This window comes from Gorilla gorilla, chromosome 5 (assembly GCF_029281585.2).
Source record: "Gorilla gorilla gorilla isolate KB3781 chromosome 5, NHGRI_mGorGor1-v2.1_pri, whole genome shotgun sequence".
Taxonomy (NCBI): Eukaryota; Metazoa; Chordata; class Mammalia; order Primates; family Hominidae; genus Gorilla; species Gorilla gorilla.
The window spans coordinates 168,087,669-168,111,819 of record NC_073229.2 but is presented as its reverse complement, the minus strand read 5'-3'; the positions used below and the strand labels follow the sequence as shown (position 1 = coordinate 168,111,819).

The 24,151-nt window shown below is 42.6% G+C and overlaps 1 protein-coding gene across 39 annotated transcripts in view; it reads left to right on the top strand.

Annotated features, from left to right (window-relative positions):
* The window catches only part of PLAGL1 (PLAG1 like zinc finger 1), a 68,036-nt gene extending 44,368 nt beyond the window's left edge, over positions 1-23,668 (top strand). For 14 of the 39 annotated variants that reach the window (XM_031012272.3, XM_019029939.3, XM_055391376.2 and 11 more), the window contains 3 exons: positions 3,540-3,613; positions 15,633-16,108; positions 21,310-23,668. In XM_031012272.3, coding sequence (XP_030868132.1) covers positions 15,957-16,108; positions 21,310-22,549 — 1,392 coding nt within the window. In that variant the 5' untranslated portion in view covers positions 3,540-3,613; positions 15,633-15,956 and the 3' untranslated portion in view covers positions 22,550-23,668. Of the gene's footprint in view, positions 1-3,525; positions 3,614-15,632; positions 16,109-21,309 lie in introns of all 39 variants that reach the window. The other 25 variants (XM_031012274.3, XM_055391382.2, XM_055391384.2 and 22 more) reach the window with 7 other exon arrangements.
* Positions 23,669-24,151: the final 483 nt, after the last annotated feature.

The window sequence follows — 24,151 nt, the reverse complement described above, 5'->3', positions numbered from 1 at the left end:
GCCATGGGGGGATGGAAGGGAGAGTGTCATTTTGGCAGCTTCTCCTCTGCTTCTCCTTCTCGCCTCCCAGAAGTCCAGCAGAATTTCTTCTCTGGGTTTAGATATTGTTAACAAAGACAGACTTCTTCAGAATGCTTCTGTCTTCAGCTGGATGAAAATACAAGGGATTACAAAGCCTGCCACCTGTTTTAAATGAGCTAGAAAGGAGAATCATTGGGAATTCAAACAAAGTAAAATTCTGGAGTTGTTGTGCTATGCTGATTTGGAGGCCCTAATAAAGGCAAAACATCACCCAAACAGCAGGTAGCTATGGGAATTAAGAGAAGGAAATAGATTTGAGAGACAATAAAGTTGTAAAGCTTAATCTCTGAGAACAATCTAGACTGCAGAGCTTCTAAGTTTGGAGAGGCTGGGAAGTGACATGGGAAGAGGTTGACTTTTGACACGCACCCTGGATTCTACAGCAAGCTTAACTGCTTGCTGGCTGTAGGATCATGGGCAAATCAGCATAACTTCTAAGCCTCACTTTCCCCATTAATCAAATAGGGTTAATGCTACCTACTCATGCGGTTGTTGAAGGTATTAGGTAAAGTTCTTAAAACAGTAGCCATCACCTGGTGAGGATCTGGGAGCTCTGATGGCTATTGCATAGCGGTGCCATTAGCTAGCACAGGCAGTGCTGGAGGAGGAGCAAGTCTGTGGGTTAACGTTTGAAGCCCCACCATGTGACCTTGAAGGGGCACTGCAAGGTATCCCGAGAGCTGCGGGAGGGAGGTAGATGTATTAGTCTGGAATTTGAAAGAAAGTTCAGGATTGAAGATAGAGATTTGGGAGGCTTCTGACTTCAAGGAGTAATTGTAACCTTGGATTGTGCATGGGGTCCCCCAGGGAGATCATGTATAATGTGAGAAGGTAGAAGACCAGCTGCCAGGCCCACAAATCTATTCCAACTTCCAGCAACCCCTTCATACCATGCCCCCCGGTGTCACCTTTAAAATGACATCATTGCCTGGAGGTGAATCTGAATATCCCACTCAGGCTTCATTTCAAAGAAATAATCTCATTGTTCACCATGATCCATCTTGCTGAAATAAGATTTAGTTGTCTGTAATCTACCAAATCAGGTGGGCTCCTTTCCATCTGGAAAATTAAATAAAACATATTCGAGAGGCTTTTCAAAAACAAACCTTGTACATCTTCAGCCTAGAGGATTCTTTCACTGAAAACCAGGGCAGACTTCCCAGTGTTTGAGGGCTGCCCAATTCTTTCCCACTCAAATCATTAGAAATAAAAAAGTCAGTTTGGAGAATTTGCTTAAGTAAAACCAGGAGTCGCTAGAAGTGAATGAGCTGAAACTGGAAGGAAATCCCTTTGTTCAATGTGGGTTTCAGTGAATGCCCAGCAGGCGGCTAAACCAGTTCATTAAGAGAGAAAAAGACGGGTTCTTAAATGCGTTCTCAGAAGCAAATGCCTAGAAAAACATATTGTGACAGCAAAAACACATCCTGGAACTCATACACTCTATGAAACTTTGGTTTTTGTCATCAACGAATAAACAAACTTTCCAAAAAATATTTCCCCCTTCATTTAAAACAATTAACTAATCTGTTTACCATCTGCCAGTCTTCACTCCCACAAAAATGTGATTCTTCTTGTTACTCTGGAACTCGGAAACATTTATCTTTAGGATTGTTTAATTTTATAGGGTCATTTTTAACCACATACTTAAAAAAGAATAATTGACGTATGAAAACCCTTTTTTCCCTCTGCTTTAGAAATCTAAATTCTGACCTGAAAAGCAATCTGCAAGTAGCATCCTGTCAAACTGAGATGTGTTATTTTTCCTGTCTCTTCTCTGCTTTATTAAATCGTCATATACTGCACATGATTTTCCCCCCAGACCAGGCCTGCCTTGGGCTCTCTGTTGCATTGTTAACTATTTAAGCATTAGACTGGCGCAGAGATGGCAGGTGGGAAAAGCTGAGGGATTTGATCTCCTCCCTGCCAGAGTTCTCCTCTTTCACGAGTGCTGCTTACATTGAACAGCTTAAGAATAAGCTCCTGTGTGAGCCCTTGGAGGCCAAGGAGTATTGTTGAATTCAGAAAGGAATCGCTTTCTTTTTGTGATAATTTGAATATTTTGACAATGAAGCTAAGCTACTTCACTGCCTGGTTTGCGTACCTCACGTTATGTGCACCCTTTCCTGGGAAGCAGAAGAACCCCTGCCTCTTTGAATACATAAATTGGTATTGTCCGTTTGTGAGATGGGTAGGTGCAAAGGAAGAATCATCCGGAAGAATTTTACCCTTTTGCTTTAGTGTCTTTTTAAAGCTCTTTCAAAAAAATTTTTATACAAGCCCTTGGAGACCACCCAATTAAACCAGCACAATAAATGTTGAGCATTTTGAGGAAAGAGATGGACCATAAAGATGATTTGTAAAGTGTTTATACAAGCAAAACAAGGAATATGTTGGAAACAATTTCCCTAAATGACTCAGACAAATAACCTGCTCACCTCCAGTATTTTCCTGTATTGTGATGCATTATCGTTAAAAACAGTTGTCCAAAAACGGCCTTGGTTTTTCCATTTTTAACTTAAAAGGATGTTCTCATACAAAATAAGTGTACATAGCCTTTTTGATCAAATTCACAGAAGAAAATAGGCAAGTGAATAAATCACTTAGGCGAGATATTAATTGGCTTTGTTCCATAGCAGATTTGCCTTTGTACTAGTTAAGAAAATCCTGAAAAGCTTTCCCTGTAAGAGGATCAGTTGGTTGGAATAGCCTTGGTAGGAAGAAGCCAAGTTTGATAATTACTTGGTGAACGGAAATGCTGGTTTCCAAATGCTCATCAGGGTTCAGTGGCACAAAGCTGGCTGTAGACTTGGCTTCTGTAGATTTGGTAAAAATGTAAATTCCTGGGGTCCCAGTGATGCTGTTTTAGTCTGTAGTGATTTGCCCTGTGGCCACCCAGGAATCTGTATTTTTAAAAGTTTTCCATGCTGATTCTAATGCATAGCCAGGTTTAGTAACCATTTAATTCAGTATTCAACTTGGAGACTTCAACCTTCTTGCACTGCAAATTTGATAAATCTTTGTTTATATGAATCTCCTTTGTTGAGTGCCAACTGGTTATTTGCTGACTTTCTTTCAATTCAGAATTTGTTTTAGGTTCTGTTATTGCATAGATTTGCATACCTGTTTTATGGTATTTTAATACTGTTGGTTTTAAAAAATACCATTTCCTCTGAGTGCTGTTTTGAATATATTATGTAAGCAATTTCATGTGTTCTTTTTTTTCCACTTGCATAAAGCAGGGGAAAAGTTGAGAGTTTTTCTTAATCCAGTTGCAAGTAGGACAAAGGATATGAGTGCTTAAAGATCATCTATTGAAATGCATGAAAAAACACTAGAAAATCTCCTGTGCACATCGCCAGTCGTGTGTGCGCTCTAGAAGTGAAGTTCAGGGGGTAACATAATGGAGGAATGTCTTCCTAGCTTCATTCCCTGACGATGTACAAGGTCTCTTCTCACAGGTTTGAATCTTCAGACAAACTTCTGGGAGGACTCGGTCCCTGCCTCGCAGCAGATGTTCCCTGTCACTCAGTAGGTGCGCATGTTTTAAGATTATTTCTAGTTGGGCATGTTTATTAACGATTGCTTGGAAACACATCATAGGCAAGAACATGCTGGAGGTTCAGGGTACTTCAAAAAGGTTCTAGTGGAAAATAAACACATTTCCTCCACAAACTGCAGAATACCCGAGAACAGGGTTCTTTTAGCCCTTTCATTTTTTAAAGCTCAGTGCACATGTGTTTCAGGGAATTGGATGATGCAGTTAGCAACTTTTCATGACCTCTGCTGTCCCACATCCACAGCCTAGTAATACACATAGATCTGTGGAATTTTCTGCTGACAACCCTGTCAGTTCAAAAGAAGAAAGCTGCCCCTGCCAACACTCCTAACTTGTGTACATAAGATGTGTAAGAGGTTGTCTTGTCTTTGTGGCAGATGTCGACTGAAAGATAAGCCTGGGAAAGATGCTGGTCGCATCCCAGCCACATGAGGCAATCCAGCCATACTTCCTGAGGCTTTATTTGAAAACACTGTTGTAAAGCAGTTGCTGAACTTCACTGCTCATGTAGACAGTGTGGCTAGAAGGGATGGCAGAGCGTAAGTTGAAAGAGCACTTGGCTTAGTTCAGAACACCTGGGAGCAACCTCTGTTCATCATCATTATCATCATCACCAATAATGATATTAATAGAAGCTAATGCCTTTGGGGCACTCACTCTGTGCTAGGCGTTTTGCTTAGGACAGTGTATTACTTGCAGTATGTCATTAGTCCATGCTGATGGGCAGTAAACTTAAATCCTCTGAGCCTCAGTTTCCTCATTTGTCAAATGGGGACAATGATGCCCTTCTACCTATCTCTTAGGGCTATAAGATGGAAATTATTGGAATAGCATGAGAGAGCTTTATGAGCTCAACTGAAATAGTTTATTAAATAGTATTCTGACTCCTACTGAAATACAGTATTGTCACTAAATATTTTGATTTATTGACCAAGAAATTGAAATTAATCCCAACGGGGCCAACATATCTACTAGGACGTGAGAGAGGCACTAGCAGTTCTAGTTAGGGCTGGGAGTTGGGGTGGGGTGGGGGAGCGTCTTGCCTGTATCTTCTGTTTACAGTGCGCCTGACATTAGAAGACTAGGAGTGCTAGCCAGGAAGATCCTGGAATGTGTCTGCCCAAGTATTCAGTGGCGAGTCCATGGGCTGCGAACAGGTGGGGGGTGGCTAACACAGCAGGCCTTGTCTGTCTCAGGAGCTGAAGGGGGCCAGCCAAAGCAGGGTTGACAGTATGATTGCAAGGCAAGCAGGGGAGGAAGAGCCACTTGAGACATTGCTCTCAGCTGCTGGGGAGGAGCTGCGAGCAGGCAGCGGTGGGAAATTGAGGCTTATTGTGAGCAAGGTGCCGGCCTCCGGGGCGACGGGGAGCGCAGAGCAGCACATGAAAGCTGCCTGCGGATGAGCTGGGGGATGGACCACACATGTGGATTGCAAGGACAGCTACTCAGAGAGTTCACATTCCTCCCCCATTGAACTGGGTATGATTGTAATGGTTTGTTAAATAAACAAAGGACCTAAAGCTGTGAATGGGAGAGAAAAAAGACTTAAGGTGAAAAGGAGAAGAGGCCCTGCTTGCTAGTGTTCCACTCTTTTTAAGCTTTCTCCCCCATTTCCTTAACATTCCTTTCCCCTTTCAGAAAAGCCAGTGTTGTCGCTTGGAAAACTTGCCTTGTCTCTTCAGTGCCATTTTCTTTTAAAATGGAAACCTGATGAAATGTTAATCAGTTTAAAAAGAAAAAATCAAGAATCAGGATAATCTTAAAGGACCAGTGATAAATATTTTTATTTCTCAAATTAACTATTCCTGGATGAACAATTTGCTTTGCATCCTTTGAATTTATTGGACATGACATGGGAAGGCAAAGAGAAAATTCTCAAGCTTCTTGAAATAATTGTGTCTAATAAAATACGGCCTGTGTCCCGAGAGGCAGACAGGCATGCTTCTGGAGGAAGTGGAGTGAGCTTGGGAACAGGTGCAGCAGCTTCACTTTTCTCACATAACCATGCATGTACACAGTTTACTGTAAGTTCTGGATATTTCTACATCGAGCTTGAAAAAAATACTGCACGTTACTTTAAAACTGCCCATCAAATTTGTGTCTAGGGTAATCCGATTTGGTCTTGGGTTCATCTCATGTAAAAAGAACCAGTTAGCATTTCAGAACGGTACCTTTCAATCTGCTGTTCTCTCCAGGTAACTGAGTTACCCATGGAGGAGGGATAAGTGATTATATGTAACTTTTTCCTCTCTGCAATTCATCTGTAGATGGGACATCCTCACTTTCACTGGCTCCCAGTGCCCTGTAGGATAAACCCAGTGTCCCCTGCCAGGTGCGCTATCCCTGTTATTGGTTTTCTGACACAGGCCCCTCTCCTGCCCATCCCAGCCAGGCTGCACCACGTGTTCCACAATGCCCTATGCTGCTTCATGACTCCGTGCTCTTCTCTGTTCTCCCCTCTGCCTCTGCAATATGCCTCCTCCATTTGTCAACCGGGTATACTCCTAGACTCAGCCTAAGTAGTCATTATCAAACTTTAGAAAGTGCAGATATTCAAAAAATAAACAATGAGGTCATCTATAAATCCAGTGTCAAGATACCCTGCTCCCATGTAGTTATCTGTACTTCAAGGCCTTTTTCTGTTTATTTAGTGACATGTTATTTTAGGATCAAACAGTCCACCCAAGTCTTGAGCATCCTTTCTAGATCTCAGATCCTTCAAGGTCATTCCGGTGATTTTCACTCACAAACCAGGCATCCCATGGTCAATGTAACTAATATGCTTTTCACATTTCTCTTCTCAATATGAGCCTGTATCCTCACACACTTCCTGAGAAAGAAACAGGCTTTTCTTTCCCTTGAATGTTAACCTTATTGGAAAAATAATAGGTCCTGCTGCTAATTAGAGTTCTGGTTCCTCCATGTCCTACACTTAAGAGTCCCAGGAGAAGAGATCACTGCCATCAGCTATAGAAGCAGACCCTAAAAGGGCCTAAAGGCGAGACTCAAGGGTTTCTAGGGAGTGAGGAGGGGGATGTATTTTCAGCTATCATAAAGGAATGATCCCCATTCGTGACTGTAACAATTAGAAAATCTTCCCCTAATACCAAAGGCTCTTGTCTGGATTTTGGGAGTTGCTCTCCACCCCTCACCCCCCACCAGACTCCTGAGAGTCTTCATTCATAAATAGTCCTCTTCAAACAAGGCAGTCCCATCTCAGCTTGAGAACCAGGCCTGGACTTAACCCTTGCCTTTCTCAATGCACACATCTATTTTACTTGTAGACATTTGTCTATTTTTTTGTGACTGTTTCTATTTAAAAATACAATGCGTATGGTGGGGAGAGGTGAGGAGGCGTGTCAAAGATCCAAGAGTCTGCAACAATATTTCTTTTCCTCCGTTCCCCCTGGTGGGTACTATACTGGATGACCCATCTGGAAGAAGGCCTTTGGCCCTTTCATGGGGATCCTGGCTGTCCCAGCCCCTTGCTTCCGTGCTGTATGGATGAGGAAGGCCAGTGGTGGAAGGGGCCCCAGACCTGTGAGAGATGAAGCACTTCTGTGGTGACAGATCCCAGCTCCCTGCTCATCAGAGTCATCCCTTCCCCCTTGGTAGTTCAGCATCTCTCAGTCCTCTGTGGCTCTCCAAGGCTCACATTCATTGGCTTTTGCCTTTTCCATAGCTTCTCTGGACTTCTTCCTGTTTCAGTTGAGAACGTTTTATTGGCATCCTCTACCTCTACCACCTCACTCCATCTCCATGTAGACGCAGTCAGGAGCTAGGCTTGACTCAATAGGTTAGATATCTTCAATCTGCTAAATATAGCAAAGAAAAGCTCCCATCTATAAAAAGCCTACCTTCTTCTAGTAGAAGAGATAACCAACAGATTTTTGTTTTGGGTTTGTTTGTTTGTTTGTTTATTAGGATCTTGTTTGTACTATCACCATCTAGAAGTTATTTACCAACATCTTATCAAGTTTTTGAACTCAGACTTAATTCTCATTTTGCTCATTTTTATCACCATAGGCCTGTCAGTAGACCATCTTATCCAAGAGGAGCTGGGGGGATTTTGAGGCAGAAGGCTGCTTCTGTCTTTGGAGCTCTGAGAATTCCATGCCCCCACAAGCCTGCTTCCATCCGGGCTACAGTGCAGAGTAGATGACCTAAGGGAGTCTCAGTCTAGCTGCAGCCTGCCATAAAGAAAACAAATTCCTCCTTACCCCCAGGGCTAGCCCACTTGACCAAACCACTCTAGGAGGAAAACATTGGTGATCAAGGTTGAACACGTGAGTCACTGACAGGATATCTGAGGCCACCCATGGAAAGCTCAGAGTAACTTATAAAATCGCCTGTATAAGTTAGGTTCAGAAAGGCATCCGCTTCCCTAGACTAGAAGAGCTCCTGAGCCACTCCACGCTTCACGTCTCCTTGCTGGCCCAAATGCCCATTAGGCACCATTAAGCTCAGCATGTCTAAAAATGAACTCCTAACACTTATTTTTTGCTGAGTTTTTCTTCTGGGATGCAGAAGAAAACCTCTCTCTGCCACCACCATTCCCTCTTTCCCCTAACCTCAGTCCTAATCCGGTTATTCTGTTTACAGAGTGTCACTGGAACCTGCCCTCTCTCCTTGTGCAGGCCTGTGTTCTCTCTTCTGAGATCTGGCAGAAGCCTAAATGATCTCATTATCCAGCCCACCACCCTCCAGCATGTCTTATACGTCCCTGCCAGAGTTACCATCAAAAAGTGAAATCTGGTGGCAAGTCCACTGCTTCTGATGGGTCCCCATTGCCCAGCTCCCTGGTGGTGAGCGCCTGGGTCGTCCTTTCCCCTTGGTAGTTTGATTTTGTCAGTTTTCTGTGGCCCTTTGAGGCTCACATTCACAGGCTGAGGCTTTCCCCACTGCCTCTTCCCATTCCTCACAGCATTTTATTGGCATTCTCTACCTATTTCTACCTCTTCTCTTCCCACCCTCCTCACTGCATCTCCACATAAATTCAAGAGTTTGTGGCTGGACTTGACTAAATAGATCAATCTGCTAAAAACAATTTATGACAAAAAAGCCCACCTTCCCCTTGTAGAATGGACCCTTCACGATTCTCCATCTCTCTAGCCTGTTTTCTCCTTTGCCCACATCTGCACCTGTATTCCAGTCTTACTGAACCACTTATTCTCCAAGTGGTTGGATTCATTCTCTTGGCCTGAAATAGACCACCTCCCTCTTGAACACGTTGTAAACTTCTACGCTAGCTCCAACTTTTACTTCTCTGTGACACCTTTCTTGATCTCCCAAGCAAGAGATGGTCACTGCCTAGACAACCACCACCTCAAGTTTTAGTAATGATTTTCACTTCTATTTATCTGTTCTCATGCATATGTCATTATAGAGCAATGTAATTGTATTCTGTCCATTCATTCCTGAGGAAACACATCTTTGAATATATCCTGTCCATGATTCCAGTCTTGCATATTGTCTCTTTCCCTTTGGCTGGGCAGTAGTTACCTGTCTTTATTTTCTGGCTAATATGATGGTATTTAAACTATATTTCTGTTTGTGGATATTTAGAAATGCAGCTGTTTGTGTAGTTTGATTTTTATAACCAAACACCTTGCCAGGCTTTCTAATCTTGTGTGTGGATTCTTTGGGATTTTCTATATCGACATTCCTCTGCAATAAAGAAATAATTATTCCATTCCAATTTTATGCCTTTCATTAGTTTATTGTCTTACTGTATCGTATTATCCATGACTTCTAATACATGAATGTTTCATGCAAGCAATGATAATAGGTAACTTTGTCATGTGATGAAGATAGTATACTCTGTTTTGTTAGTTTAAAAATCATCTCCTCTCCTTTCATGTTTCTTGGTGAAATGATACATATTTTAACCATTTAGTCAATGAATGTTAGTCTCTGGATTATATTAGCTGAGTTATAAGAGGTTGCCTCATGGTGTTGACTCTCAGATGCTCTCTGGGTTCTCAAGTGTTCCCCTTGCAAGTTTGACTCAAATGCCTGTCCCAGCCCCTGGGGTCTTGCACCGCCACTGCCTTTTTGTTGGTGTTGTCCTCTTTAAAAAATAATATCCTGCTCTTCTTTTAAGGACCTCTGTTCTCTCTAGGATATTAATGATTATTATTTTTGAAGTTTCCTTCCCCCCGTAGTCTTTTTTTCCCCATTAGTTTTTGTGTCAGTTTTCCCTATTAAGTGCCTTCCTCTGATTTCTGGTGATCCTTGGCCTACTAATTTGTGAGTCAAGCCAGTAAAGAGCTGATGGGAGCTTAGGTGGGGCTTGTCAGCTGGGGCCTTGTATAGGGTAAGGTGGCGACCCCTGGAGGAAACCCCCTTTGTCCTTATGGTTTGCTCTTTTCTCTTGGGCTGGTCAGCTTCCCAGGGAAGACTCCTCCATCCTCCTGCCCTGAGAGAGAGGACATTCACCCTGTGTCAGGCTACTCCCCCACTTTCATACAGTCTCCATAGTGAGCACTTGTGCTAGGGGAAGGAAGGGCAGGCACCCCACTGCAGGCATCAGGAGAGGTCAGGAGGGCTCAGTGCTTCACTAACAGACTTTCACCTGCTGCTTTCATACCTGTTTCCATCCTCACTTCCAGAATACCTACTGTACCAAATTGCAGAGACATATGGTAGATGCTTCAGGGTATAGCAGGTTGTTTTGTTGCCTCTTAATGCTGGCTTAAACTTTAGCTTTCTTAGGATGGCCAAGTTGATCACTGCTTGTTTACCTGCTTTTCAGCTTCCAAAATTTGTTGTTTTCTCCCTTTTATATTAGGCTGTGTTTTAGAAAAATCCCACTATGACTGTTTTAGTAGAATTTTCAGAGAGACTGGAGCTACATGCTTTTATTCAGTTGGCCATCTTTAACCAGATATTACACTATTTGTAAACAGAACACACCCTGTCCCTTTTCAGATGTTCTGGTTAGGATGTGGATTTGATGTTCCAAAGCTGTAGCATAATCATCTGGACAGCTTTCTCAATTTTCTCCCTGAATATTAGAGAAATAATTCACTTTGTCTTTCTTGTTTGTCTTAAGCCTCATTTCTTAGAAAGTAAGAGCTTAGTCACTGGGTTAACAAAATTCAGTCTTTCAAGGTGACAGCTGAAAAGAATCTATAGGCAACAAACCTGATGGCTCAGCAGGTGGCTGTCTCAGAGCAGAATAGAAGGGCAGGTAGTGCTTCCTACAATGAGGATAAACTAGAGTGAAAGCTCTTCAAACATATTAAGGTGGAGATCTCTACTGGGCCATTGAGTAAACACCTCACCGTGTGGAGGAGGAACTCGTGCCTCTGCCTGGGAGTGACAGAGAAAAGTAGAAGTTTGCCAGGTAGACAAGGGTTCCCAGGACATTTCAGGAGGGAGAAAGCCAGAAGCGTGAGAGAAAGTAGCACTTTAAGGAAACAGCAAGTGGAGTGATCCTTGGCCTTGCCTTCCGGCCATGATGGGAGTGAGGTCTGCAGTCACGGCAGCCATGACTACCTGGAGGTTCTGGATATCATCTTTCTCCTGATGACATTTCTAAATAGCTTTTTTAAATTTGATAGAGACTGCTACCAAAGTCCTTCAAAGAACTGATATTGAGAAAAACACCCGTGTTGGAAGACCAAAAGTGGAAATTCAGTTTCCTCTCAGAAATGGGCCTTGCATTGATTGTGTCACTGAGGACAATGGAAATAGATGCCAGAAGTCACAGTTTTTTAAGAATGTTGTAAAGCAGTTGTGCCCCATTAGATGATGTGTTACGTAGCATTGGAGAAGTCCTGGAACTACAGTTGTGTTCTGACTCCCCCCTCCACCCTCGTATACCCCTGTCCCCTGGGAACACAGTCTTTCCTGGCTGTTACCATATATATATGTTCTTCTTCCCGTCTGATCCTCTCTCATCCCCAAAATAATCAACATGAGCAGAACGAAGCAGATGGCACAAGCCTTCTTTGGCATACTGGCAGATCTGTATCACTCACTCAGTATTTTTAGAATCAAGGGGACTGAAAATTATGTCCTGAGATGTTTTGGGGTAAGACTTACTATCTTTCTAGGGTGACAGGTGTTGAGATAGCACCGTATTTAAGACTCAAATGCAATTTCTATGTCAAGTCACAGAACAGAATGACTCTCATCAGGACCATTGCTCTGTAAGTTCTGTTAGGATCGTTGGTGGCCTGCCAGATAATAGAAAGTTGTCATAAATTGTTTTAAGGATGTGGCCAGAAAGTGCATTGGGTTTCAGCCAAAGATTGGACTCATCAGTAAACAGCCTTTGAACTGATCAAGTGCATGGTGATGAGAGATGTTGTATATATCCACAGTTGTTGTTGTTGTTGTTGTGTTTTAATAGCTAAGCTTTGACCCTCAGCCACAAAGCATTTATAGTCTGTTGGGGTAGACAGTCTTGTTTTTACAGACGCTTATTATTATATCATGAAAACAAATATTTGTATTCTAAGGCCCATATTGAAGAAATACATAGTTACGGTGATTAAAAATTATGAATTTGAGTTCATTAAGGACTCTCTGAAGAAATTAAAGAATGTTCACTATTATATAACTAACTTAGTTCTGAGGACCAACTTTGCAATTAGTATTAGGCTAGGTATATTAAACACACAGACCTGGAACTCAAAGCCTTGGGAAAAGATATTCATGAAATAAGCATAAAAATGAGAGACTTTGTGTTTTAGTCTTTGAGGGAAACTTGAAGTTGGAGGAGGTGTGCCTCACCTTTAAACCATGGCCATGTCTAATGCTCGGATTGTCCCATTCATCTTTGAGGGCTCAGGGGAAGTGTAGGCATGGGTGATGTCCATGACTGCTGGCCTTTTGAATCTTGGGAAGAAGTGGCTGGAAAGAGATCTGGAAAACCTCATTCAGTGCCAAAGGGCAAGTTTTTCAATTGAATAAGCTTTATTTTTTTCTTTGTACTCCTAGTGTGTTTGGTAAGCAATGAGTCAAGGTTTACATCTGCTGAGAAAGAATGCAGGCGTTTTACTTGCCACCTCTTGTGTCCTTTCTACACGTGTGTTGTCCACACTGCCACTTCTTTCCAGTATAATTGATATGGTGTAGTATCCATAGGGAGAGAATATGTCTCTTTCCCGTTACATCCATAGCTAAATGGTTAGAACATGAGCTGTACATTGACACACGGTTCTATAGTACTTTTAATTCCAGTGTTTCATAAATACTGCCTATTTGTAGGGTGTTTATTTAGATTACAGTGTGCTTTCAGATCCATTTTGTCTCAGTCGATTGTCCCAGCAGCCTGTTTACATACATCAGGTAACTATCACAAATGAGGAAACTGAAACTCAGGACACAGATAACATGGGTAAGCTGGAATTTGAACTGGGGAATCTTTCCACTGGATTCACAGAACAAGTGGCTGGATTTATAGCTTCAGGGTAAACACCTGAGGCTGAATCAGTAGCACAGTTGTGTCCAAGGAAAGCACAGCCTTGCCTTCCTCTCCTTTGATGGGAATACCAAGAGTCTGCCTGTGCCGTCCAGTACAGCAGCCACTGGCACTATGTGGCAATTTAAATTAAAGTTAAATAAAGTAAAAGTTTCAGTTTCTCAGAGGCACATTTTGAGTGCTCAGTAGCCATCACATCTGTAACATTTCCATCATTGCAGAAAGTTCTGTTGGACATGCCAGTCATCTCATAAAGCAAGAATTGGGGAGAATCAACTTACTGAGATAAGTTGAGAAAAGTGTATATGCAGGGTGTTAAGTAGGTGAGAGAAATGCAAAACCTTCCCCAACAAAGCAGCTCCTTCTCTGAAGGGGCGAGTGGGACAAGTGCTATTTTGAGTTCAGCTATAAAGGGAATGAGAAAAAGATGCATTTTCAAACTTCATACTCTGTGTGTGTTAGTCTTTTTTAATAAAGCTAGAAAGAACACAGAGCAATTCTAAGTGAATGAGTGTGTTTTATAGCTGGGCCGGTATTATGGCCAAACTTAGGCTGGGTGAGAAGTAGAACAGATCATGATACCTAGCAGAGCAAACTCGGCAGGCGGAATAGAATTCCTAGAAGGAGTTATTTTGTTTGTGACCAGGGCTGTTGAGGATTCCTCAAGATAGGGCCTCAGGCATGAACTAGAATACTGGAAGGGAACCAGGGGTTGGGGGAAAGGGGTTTGGGCAGAGCCAGGACAGGTAATCAGTTAAAGTCACACATAATTGCAGAGGTTGTGTGTGCTGCTAGAATCACAGCCGTCAGAAAGAAGGTGTGGTGCCAAGGTGCTGGCCGAGGACTCCTGTGTGTCCCCTGGTTTGGATTAGTGCTGACCAAAAGTGCCTGAGTCAGCTTTCAAGTTTCCAAGTGGGTGAGGCAGGATGGTGAGGGGTATTTGCTTGGTACTGGGAACTCTGTCCAGACACTGAAAACATCTACAACAGAAGATGAGGAACTCTACAAGTTTCCTGGAATTTTTGCTGGTTAGAAAAGGAATATGTGTTTGGTTATGTCTGTGTGCTACATAATGCTGTATTTAAACATGTTTAAACTGTTATTACAATAAAGTTTCATCTAGTTAGACTCATACTTTCTGATCTGAAAGTAACCAAAAAGGTAAGTAAAAATTAACTTTTAACAATAAAGAGCAACTCTAGAGACATGGCAATAAATGACTGCAAGGAGCAGGGAGGGCTTTAAAGACTCACTGCAATTGGTCAGTTTGCCGTGAAGTGCCCTGCTTACTGGCAAAGTTCAGCAAATGCTGGCCTGTGGACAAAAGCTACTCAAGTGTACTTCACCTAAGCATACAGTACTCTTAATTTTTTTAAGTATTGGCACTTGAAAGGTGAGCATTTACCCACCTGAGAATCTCTCTCTAGAATAGCACAGGGTGGTAGTGATCCAGGGCTTTACCCTGGCAGGTAGTGGCAGGTAGAGGCTGATTTGAAACCTGCTGTCAGAGTCCAGGGATGAAATGTGGGGGGCTGGTCCAGGTCCTGAGAGTGAAGCTAGGAGGAGACATCTCCAAGTGTAAATTTTTGGAACACAGTTTCTCAGCTTGGGTGGAAAGCCACCCTAGTAAGTGGAGTATTGTTCATGATGCAGCCTCAGACACTTCAGGTTCCTCCAATGATGGCCAATTGGTAGAAAAAGAAGAACCTGGTTTTTGGTGACTCTGGCTGAGTCAGAAGGGTGATAATGATTTGGGTTTGAGACAAGTTGGGTTTGAGGAGGCAGTAGGTCCATCTCCTGGAAGTGGCCTACCAGCAGGTAGCTGGATGGGCCCTCCAGAGTAGGGCCAGGGAATGAAGAAAGGTCCATAAACAAAAAAGGAAGAGATTAGTAGAACTTACTAGAGGATGGTGCCTACAAATCTGAACGTGGCCTGGGCTGGTTCCTGAGCTATCAGCTTTGTGCCACCACATCAGTGCAACTAGACTAGACTAGCTTTACGCACATTCTGCTTATATCAGCCCTTCTGCAGAGTAATCTTACAAACAAATTGGCTTAGGTGTATACAAATTATTTCTTATCCTCTGGAAGTTTAAACAGGTGTGATAAGCAATTAATGTTATGCCAACAATGAGTGATGAGGAAGAGCCCATGGTTTCAATAAGTGTGGGTGATTTTTGTTTATGGACCAGTAAAAACAACACTTGAACACACTGAGGGAGGTTTTTGTTGTTGTTGTTGTTGTTGTTGTTGTTGTTTTTCTCTTTGGTCAACTGAGCTTCACACTGACCTGAAATAGATAATACTGGATCTGTGGAAAGAACTCTCCTTACCAGAGGGAAAGTGTGCTCCACTGGCCATCAGTGCTTGACTCCTCACCCTCTGAGAAGCCAAAAGTGTAGATTTATATGCAGATGGCCCTCTCACATGGAGAATTGTGTTCCATGAGCACCATTTAAAGGAACGTGTCGATTGTGGGTAGTTGATTCTGAAGCGGTCAGGGAGGAAAAGCATTGTTTTCAAATGGCTAATGCAAGAAAACTGTTCCTCTTCTCTCCACAGCAAATCCGGGGGACCCAGGACATGCCCCAGCTATAGTGATGCAGATTACCTTTCTGCTCCTGAATCGCACCTGTGCCTCAGACTTTCTCCCCTCAGCTTGAGACTGCATGTAAACTGGGATGTGTGAAAGCAGGAAGCAAAGCTAGTGACAGCTGAGAGGTCCATGTCTGGGTAGAACCAGGCCCACGATGCTGCCTCTCCCGTGGTCTGGAGTTCAGCTGCAGGGACTCTGCTGATGTGCCCAGCACCATCGTTCTGTTTGTGCTTAAATGGCACAGCATTTGGTCAGCACATCTGAAAAGGAAGGTGTGAGAAGCAAAGCCCATGGCCACGTTCCCCTGCCAGTTATGTGGCAAGACGTTCCTCACCCTGGAGAAGTTCACGATTCACAATTATTCCCACTCCAGGGAGCGGCCGTACAAGTGTGTGCAGCCTGACTGTGGCAAAGCCTTTGTTTCCAGATATAAATTGATGAGGTGAGAGGCTTTGGCAAAGGTATGCACTTTTAGAAGTACGTTTAAATGGCTTTTCTAGCCCTCAGACCACATGATGCAAGGGGAAAGGGACACAGGATATGGATGCCTTTGAGGGATTCTTTAAATCTGCATCCAGTGATTCCTGTGGTTTTATGTGACAGTCTTGTTGTGCAGTGTCAGTTCATTCTTTCAATAGAGATTTTTTATGCACCTACAATATACCAGGCCTCTCCCCATGGCTGGAGAAATAGGAAAAGACAATTAAAATGCAACCTCACTGCTTTGACAGAGCTATACAGGTGGTAGAAGTTGTTCTTCACTGCCTGATGAAACCTGGGATGGCTTCTCAGATGGGGACAATCTTTAAGCTGTGACACAATGAAAGAGGAGGAGGCAGAGAGGAGGTTCTGGGAAAGCCATAAGTCTTAGCCTTAAACCACCCATGTACAGAGGGTACTATCCGAGGAGGAGCAGATGAGGCTAAAAGTGCAGGCAGGAAGGAAGCCACGTATAGCAGGTCTCACCTCTGTCTGAGAGGGTTTGTCTCGTTCAGGTGTATAAGTAGTGAAGAAATGTGATTCGTTTAGTATCCTAGAAAGAGGACTCAGATAATAATTTGAAGAAGTGGCAGGAAGGCTGATTTGAAACCTGCTCTCAGAGTCCAGGGATGAAATGTGGGGGCTGGTCCAGGTCCTGAGAGTAAAGCTAGGAGGAGACATCTCCAAGTTTAAATGTTTGGAACACAGTTTCTCAACTTGGGTGGAAAGCCACCCTAGTAAGTGGAGTTCAGGTGGGTATGCAGATGAGGAGCATGTGCATTTGATCAGTTTTAAAGGCACCCATGACACACCAAAGGATAGAAACCACTGTTTTAGCAGATGAGTCTTTTTAAAAAATTACATTTAGTCTAAGTTATTTATTGAGTGCCTGTTAGGTACCTACTTCCATGAGGGAAATGAATACATTAGATATCGTTTCTGCCGCCAGTGGATCTTTTTAATATCACGGGAAAGACTCCATGTACATGCAGTGGCTGTGCTGCACAGTACTGGGACTGGTAATGAGCATGGTGTGTGTTGTGTCTGTGCACACTCAGAGCCACACACATAGCGCGTCCACTCACACGTGCTGCTTTTGATACTTGGTTAAGGGAAATGCACCATTTGCCCTTAATTTCATGAAATAAACTTTGAAGTTTCAACTTTGACTGTTCACATACAAACGCCTGGAGAGAGCCAGGCTTTAGCAAATGAGATTTTCCATCTGACTGGTATTACCATAGACCACATTATGAAATCTTGGAGTGACCCTGGAGGAAGGCACTTGAAAGAATTGAAAAGATGGAAATTATGCTCCTGGCCCTTAAGAATACCACTGTTATACATAATGTAATGTAATAAGTTGGTTTTAAAAATTAGCCTGCAAATGCTTACATATTTTAAAATTCAAGTGTCTTCTATACATGGGCCTCCCTCTAGCTGTCACGAGTAGAAGTATTGAATGCTGATCACGTGCATGAGTTTGTTGCAGAGGCTCCCTATTTTGCATGAAGCTTCTTGCGTGTGCGTAGGGTAAGCGTCCTTACCCAAACATGAGAGCAGCGCTGGCTGCAGCTGAGTCACAGTGAGGACACTAAAACTGTGGATAAAGACTGAGACACATAGAAGAGATCAATGTTTAGAAAAGAAGAATTAGTGGAGTAGAACTATTGGGATTACAGTTGACCCTTGAACAACATGAGTTTGAGCTGCGCGGGTCCGCTTATACACAAATATTTTTCAACCAAATGCAGATTGAAAGTACAGTATTTGCAGGGTGTGAAACCTGTGTATACTGAAGGCTGACTTTTCATACACACGTGGTCCACAGGGTGGACCGCAGGACCTGAGTATATGTATATTTGGGTATGACAGGGGTAGAATCAGTACCCGGCATGTTCCGAGAAATAATTTACTATGGTAAACTGCGCTGAAAAAGAAGTCTTAAGTCATGTTTAGAAGGTAGTTGTTCTTAGCAAGGAAAATGGCTTGTTCAGTTAAGGGTGTAAAGAGAGGCAAAAAGGGAAGCTGTCAGTGTACTTTATGCAAGAACCGCCTTCCCTGCTTCAGCCCCCAGCATTTCTTGCCTCTCGCCTCTCTTGCCTGAAGCAGTGATATAGTAAAGGACTGGAAGAGTGTGAGATGGCAGGATGCTTTCGGTTTTGCTTTTTAAAAAAAAGATGATGCCTGTAATCCCAGCACTTTGGGAGGCCGAGGTGGGTGGATCGCTTGAACCCGGGAGGCAGAGGTTGCAGTGAGCTGACATCGAGCCACTGCACTTCAGCCTGGTGACAGGGTGGGACTGCATCTCAAAAAAAGAATGATGAGGCAACAGAGGTTGAAGGAAAAAATAACTGACTTGCTTAACCAGAAAACAGAATGTGGGTCCCAGTACAGCATATAATGAAACCAGTTAGAGACAACAACAGGCAAGAAAAGATGATTTGGCAAGGTTGGAGGTCCTAATGTGAGCAATCAACCTCTAAATAATTCTAAAATCACTGACATGATCCAGATGATACCCAAAGACGGTGGCATTGGGTACTGACTCTAGGACATACTAAAGCTGTTTTCATGGGTTATAAGGTAAGATGAAAAACTGAGGGAAAGAAACAAGTCGTTGAAGTAATTTCAACTATAGGATGAGAATGTTCTAGATCAGGATTGTTGAGTAAGTAAGGGATAAATTAAAAGGGAAAGAAGTAGATGCCAGGCAAGGGAAAGAGTCAAGAAATTCAGAAGTGTGGGAGCTAGTGAAGTCTGGAAGGCAGTGGTCTTGCTCAAGTACTACTGGGGTGTCAGACTGTGCCCCACTTACAGGTAGTACAGGTGTAGGACAGGAAAGAGTGGGTAGGAAATAACCAGGTGCAGTCGTTAACCTGGTATTGATCTATCCATGGGTGATAAATGAAATCAAATCAGATGAAAGTCCTCTATAATGAAAGAAAAGAGAGAGGCACAAACTGACCCAAGAGCTATGGGATCCTGTTCACCAGTACTGGGCCAGGAAAAAAAAAAAAAAAGATTTAAATACTGAGTGTGTAAGCCAGCTCCCCCCTTCATATGTATTCCTGCGATATATACATATGGATGTCCTGCAGAACAACATGTCTATTTGCCCTCTAACATGCTCTAAAAACCCTTTCTCCAACCTGTGCATTTATTTAGCTAGACCTAGAATGTGGAAACACCAGCACAATCTGGTTTCTCAGATGCCCATCGTATTGGTTCCTGTCCCTGCCTTACGGTACCCACCATGTTATCATTTATGTGCAAACAAGCTGTGGTGTACTGGAGGGAAGGGAAGGGATGCACACAGCAGGCCTTTTTTGTGTTTGTTTGTTTGTTTTGTGACAGAGGAAGGAGGTATGAGGTTGTACTTTATTTTTAAGAAAATGACAGTTCGATTCAGATTAACTTTATATTTTTTGAACTGGCTTCCAGTTGGCCTCTAGGTGGGGGCCTCCACTCAACAGCTGCTATTGTAGACCCCTCACCAATTCTGGCTCCACAAAAGGGGCAGGAATAAACAGTATAGGGCAGATGTTGGCTGAAAGGTGTAATTAAGTACACTTTTGACTTAAACATACTGTCTTAAAGAGATCCTATCTCTTTTATGGAATGAGTTGTTAGAAAATCTTCTGTATCTAACGTGAAAGCTCACAGGGTACAACTGCACTTAAATTGTCAGTTAGGACAAGCTTTAACCTCTCATGACAAAACCCCTAAAGGAGGTATCTGCCCTGAGGGATATGAAGCTACAAGTTGTAATGAAGGATTCTGTTTCATAGGACATGCTAACATGTAATGCTCTGCATTTTAGTTATTAAAATGAACCTTTTTAAAGCTTAAGGATGACAAACTCAGGGTTTCCTTATACCACTGAGTTTTTAAAAGCCAGTGTTGAGTTTAGATGTTAGCAATTCAGTGGAACTATGAAAAAGATGGAATTGTGATGGCTTTCCATAACTAATTTCTGCTTCACAAATATAAAATAGCTATTTTGAAATTCCAAATTGACTAGACAGACTACGGCTTGTCCCTGAAGCCATTGCTGAAGACAAACTTACAACTCTTATTAGAAGTAGCAGCTTCATATTTAAAGAAGAAAGTCTTTTTGAATTTTGCCAATTAAATTACCAGTGACTTTTAAGAAGTAAGTAAGTCAAAGGTGTCTTAGAGGGAAAATTTGAAGTAACAGAGACAGGCAGCAGCATCAGAGATAAGAGCTGATGGGCAAGCATTGAATGAAGGAAATCAAGACAGTGGTGAGATCTCACGCCAGGCAGAAGCTGAGGCTGAAAGCAAGGCAGTAGGCTGATGTTCAGGGTCCTATTAGACACTTTTCTGAGGTTAAGGATGGACTTTTTAAGAAGCTCCTAAGAGTCACACGTCCATGGCTTGAACTTTTTGTCTCAAACAACAGAAACATAGGAACTAGGAACAATAACCTGAAACTGGGGCTTTATGTGGTTCTGGGTAGCAGACAAATTGAGTCACTTGAATTTCCAGAGTACAAAAGACCCCTTTAACCCCTTCCTGAAAAAGATTTGTCATGGTCAGGTATTTTTAAATACTTGCATGCTTTGTTCAGAAATCTGTATACATTAAAAAAACATGTTCTCTTTAAGAATATTCTGGCCAGGCATGGTGACTCTTGTCTGTAATCCCAACACTTTTGGAGGCCAAGGCGGGAGGATCACTTGAGCCCAGGAGTTTGAGACCAGCATGGGTATAGTGAGACCTTGTCTCTACAAAAAAAAAAAAAAAAAAAAAAAAAAAAAAAAAAAATTAGCCAGGCCTGGTGGTGTGTGCCTGTAGTTCAGCTATTTGAGAGGCTAAGGTGGGAAGATTGCTTGAGCCCAGGACGTTGAGGCTGCAGTGAGCCATGATCGTGCCACTGCACTCCAGCCTGGGCAAAAGAGTCAGATCCTGTCTCAAAAAACGTTTTATAGGTGTGAAAAATGTATTACGGCTTTAGTATTGCTTGCTTTTTTTAATTATAAAAGTTTATATATTTGGAAAATATATGAAAGAATTTTGAAAATTATACCAAGACCCAGAGAAAACTATTAACATTTTGATATAATATTGTTTCTACACCTTTCTTCAGCTCTTAAAACAAACAACTCCCTATTGTGAAATTTCTCCTTCTGCTCCTAGGCATATGGCTACCCATTCTCCCCAGAAATCTCACCAGTGTGCTCACTGTGAGAAGACGTTCAACCGGAAAGACCACCTGAAAAACCACCTCCAGACCCACGACCCCAACAAAATGGCCTTTGGGTGTGAGGAGTGTGGGAAGAAGTACAACACCATGCTGGGCTATAAGAGGCACTTGGCCCTCCATGCGGCCAGCAGTGGGGACCTCACCTGTGGGGTCTGTGCCCTGGAGCTAGGGAGCACCGAGGTGCTACTGGACCACCTCAAAGCCCATGCGGAAGAGAAGCCCCCTAGCGGAACCAAGGAAAAGAAGCACCAGTGCGACCACTGTGAAAGATGCTTCTACACCCGGAAGGATGTGCGACGCCACCTGGTGGTCCACACAGGATGCAAGGACTTCCTGTGCCAGTTCTGTGCCCAGAGATTTGGGCGCAAGGATCACCTCACCCGGCATACCAAGAAGACCCACTCACAGGAGCTGATGAAAGAGAGCTTGCAGACCGGAGACCTTCTGAGCACCTTCCACACCATCTCGCCTTCATTCCAACTGAAGGCTGCTGCCTTGCCTCCTTTCCCTTTAGGAGCTTCTGCCCAGAACGGGCTTGCAAGTAGCTTGCCAGCTGAGGTCCATAGCCTCACCCTCAGTCCCCCAGAACAAGCCGCCCAGCCTATGCAGCCGCTGCCAGAGTCCCTGGCCTCCCTCCACCCCTCGGTATCCCCTGGCTCTCCTCCGCCACCCCTTCCCAATCACAAGTACAACACCACTTCTACCTCATACTCCCCACTTGCAAGCCTGCCCCTCAAAGCAGATACTAAAGGTTTTTGCAATATCAGTTTGTTTGAGGACTTGCCTCTGCAAGAGCCTCAGTCACCTCAAAAGCTCAACCCAGGTTTTGATCTGGCTAAGGGAAATGCTGGTAAAGTAAACCTGCCCAAGGAGCTGCCTGCAGATGCTGTGAACCTAACAATACCTGCCTCTCTGGACCTGTCCCCCCTGTTGGGCTTCTGGCAGCTGCCCCCTCCTGCTACCCAAAATACCTTTGGGAATAGCACTCTTGCCCTGGGGCCTGGGGAATCTCTGCCCCACAGGTTAAGCTGTCTGGGGCAGCAGCAGCAAGAACCCCCACTTGCCATGGGCACTGTGAGCCTGGGCCAGCTCCCCCTGCCCCCCATCCCTCATGTGTTCTCAGCTGGCACTGGCTCTGCCATCCTGCCTCATTTCCATCATGCATTCAGATAATTGATTTTTAAAGTGTATTTTTCATATTCTGGAAGATGTTTTAAGAAGCATTTTAAATGTCAGTTACAATATGAGAAAGATTTGGAAAACGAGACTGGGACTATGGCTTATTCAGTGATGACTGGCTTGAGATAAGAGAATTCTCGAACTGCATGTATTGTGCCAATCTGTCCTGAGTGTTCATGCTTTGTACCAAATTTAATGAACGCGTGTTCTGTAATCAAACTGCAAATATTGTCATAACCAACATCCAAAATGACGGCTGCTATATATAAGTGTTTGTCATATGGAATTTAATCGTAAGCCATGATCATAATGTTAACTAAATAACTTTATGTGGCACTGCCTAGTAAGGGAACTATGGAAAGGTTTGGATTTCTCCAAATCTGGGAGAATTTTCAAAATAAGAAAATAACCTTTATATGATATATTATGACTAGGCTGTGTATTTCTTTTCAGGGATTTTTCTACCTTCAGGGTTGGATGTAGTTTAGTTACTATTACCATAGCCAACCTGTAGTTTTACATACACATTTTCTTGTGGAGCAATAGAGTTCTCCATTTTACAGAAGCATTTTAAATGTAGTTTGAATATTTTCCACAAGATGCTGCAATGTGAGTTATCACTTCATTTATCTTAAAGACTAAACTGGTTGTCAGTTACATCTGACAGAAAAAAAAAATCAATCACTGTGTAACCAGGTTAAGTGGTAAAATAATCCAGGCGTCAGTCAAAGGCATTTTGCTGACTTTAATATTGATTATATTTTTAACAGGAATTTAAGAAAATATTACTGGAATTAAAAATATATATATATATTAAACAAGAATTTTCTTTGCTCTGTCTAGCTTAAACTACTACTCAAGCTGCTTAAGTTCTTAAGTATTGTTTGTAATCACCAATAAATAAGTGCATTTGTAACTCATCAGTCATTATTAGCTTTTAATAAAAGAAGATTACGTCTTACAATGTAACTATAATCTCTTGAATTTGGTATCTTATTAATGAGTTTTAAAGATGTAAAACCTAACCTTTTTTAAAGCTCCATTGTCTTATGTTTTTAGAGGCTTTTCCGTAAACATATATCTTACATATAATAAACTTTTCAAATCTTGCAATTTGGCTTGATTAATTTTTCATACAGCTCCACCTGTGTCAACATGAACTAAATACACTCAGATCAAGACAGAAAACACTTCCGGCTCCACCTGGCTCCCTCATGCCCCCTCCTGGTCATTACTTCCCCCACAGAAACCACTGTTTTGACCTCTACTGAGCATCTATTTATTAGAAACTTCACTTTTTTTGAGTAAAATAATTATGACTTAAGATGGAAGCTTGTATGCTTCCATTAAATTCACAGCACTAAGATCTTATTATTTCTAAAAATGCAATATTTAAATCATTCTCTAATGTGACATAATTTATTTCTAATGTATAGATCAGAATACTATCCACCAGAGTTTAGTCTAACCTGGGCTACCATGATCCACGTTTACAATGGTGTTTACCATTAATTTCTAGCCAAATTAGAAATGTACTTATTTATTGGGATTTTCTCAACGTGTTATGCCCCTTAAATCTGACAGGCCTATTTCTGT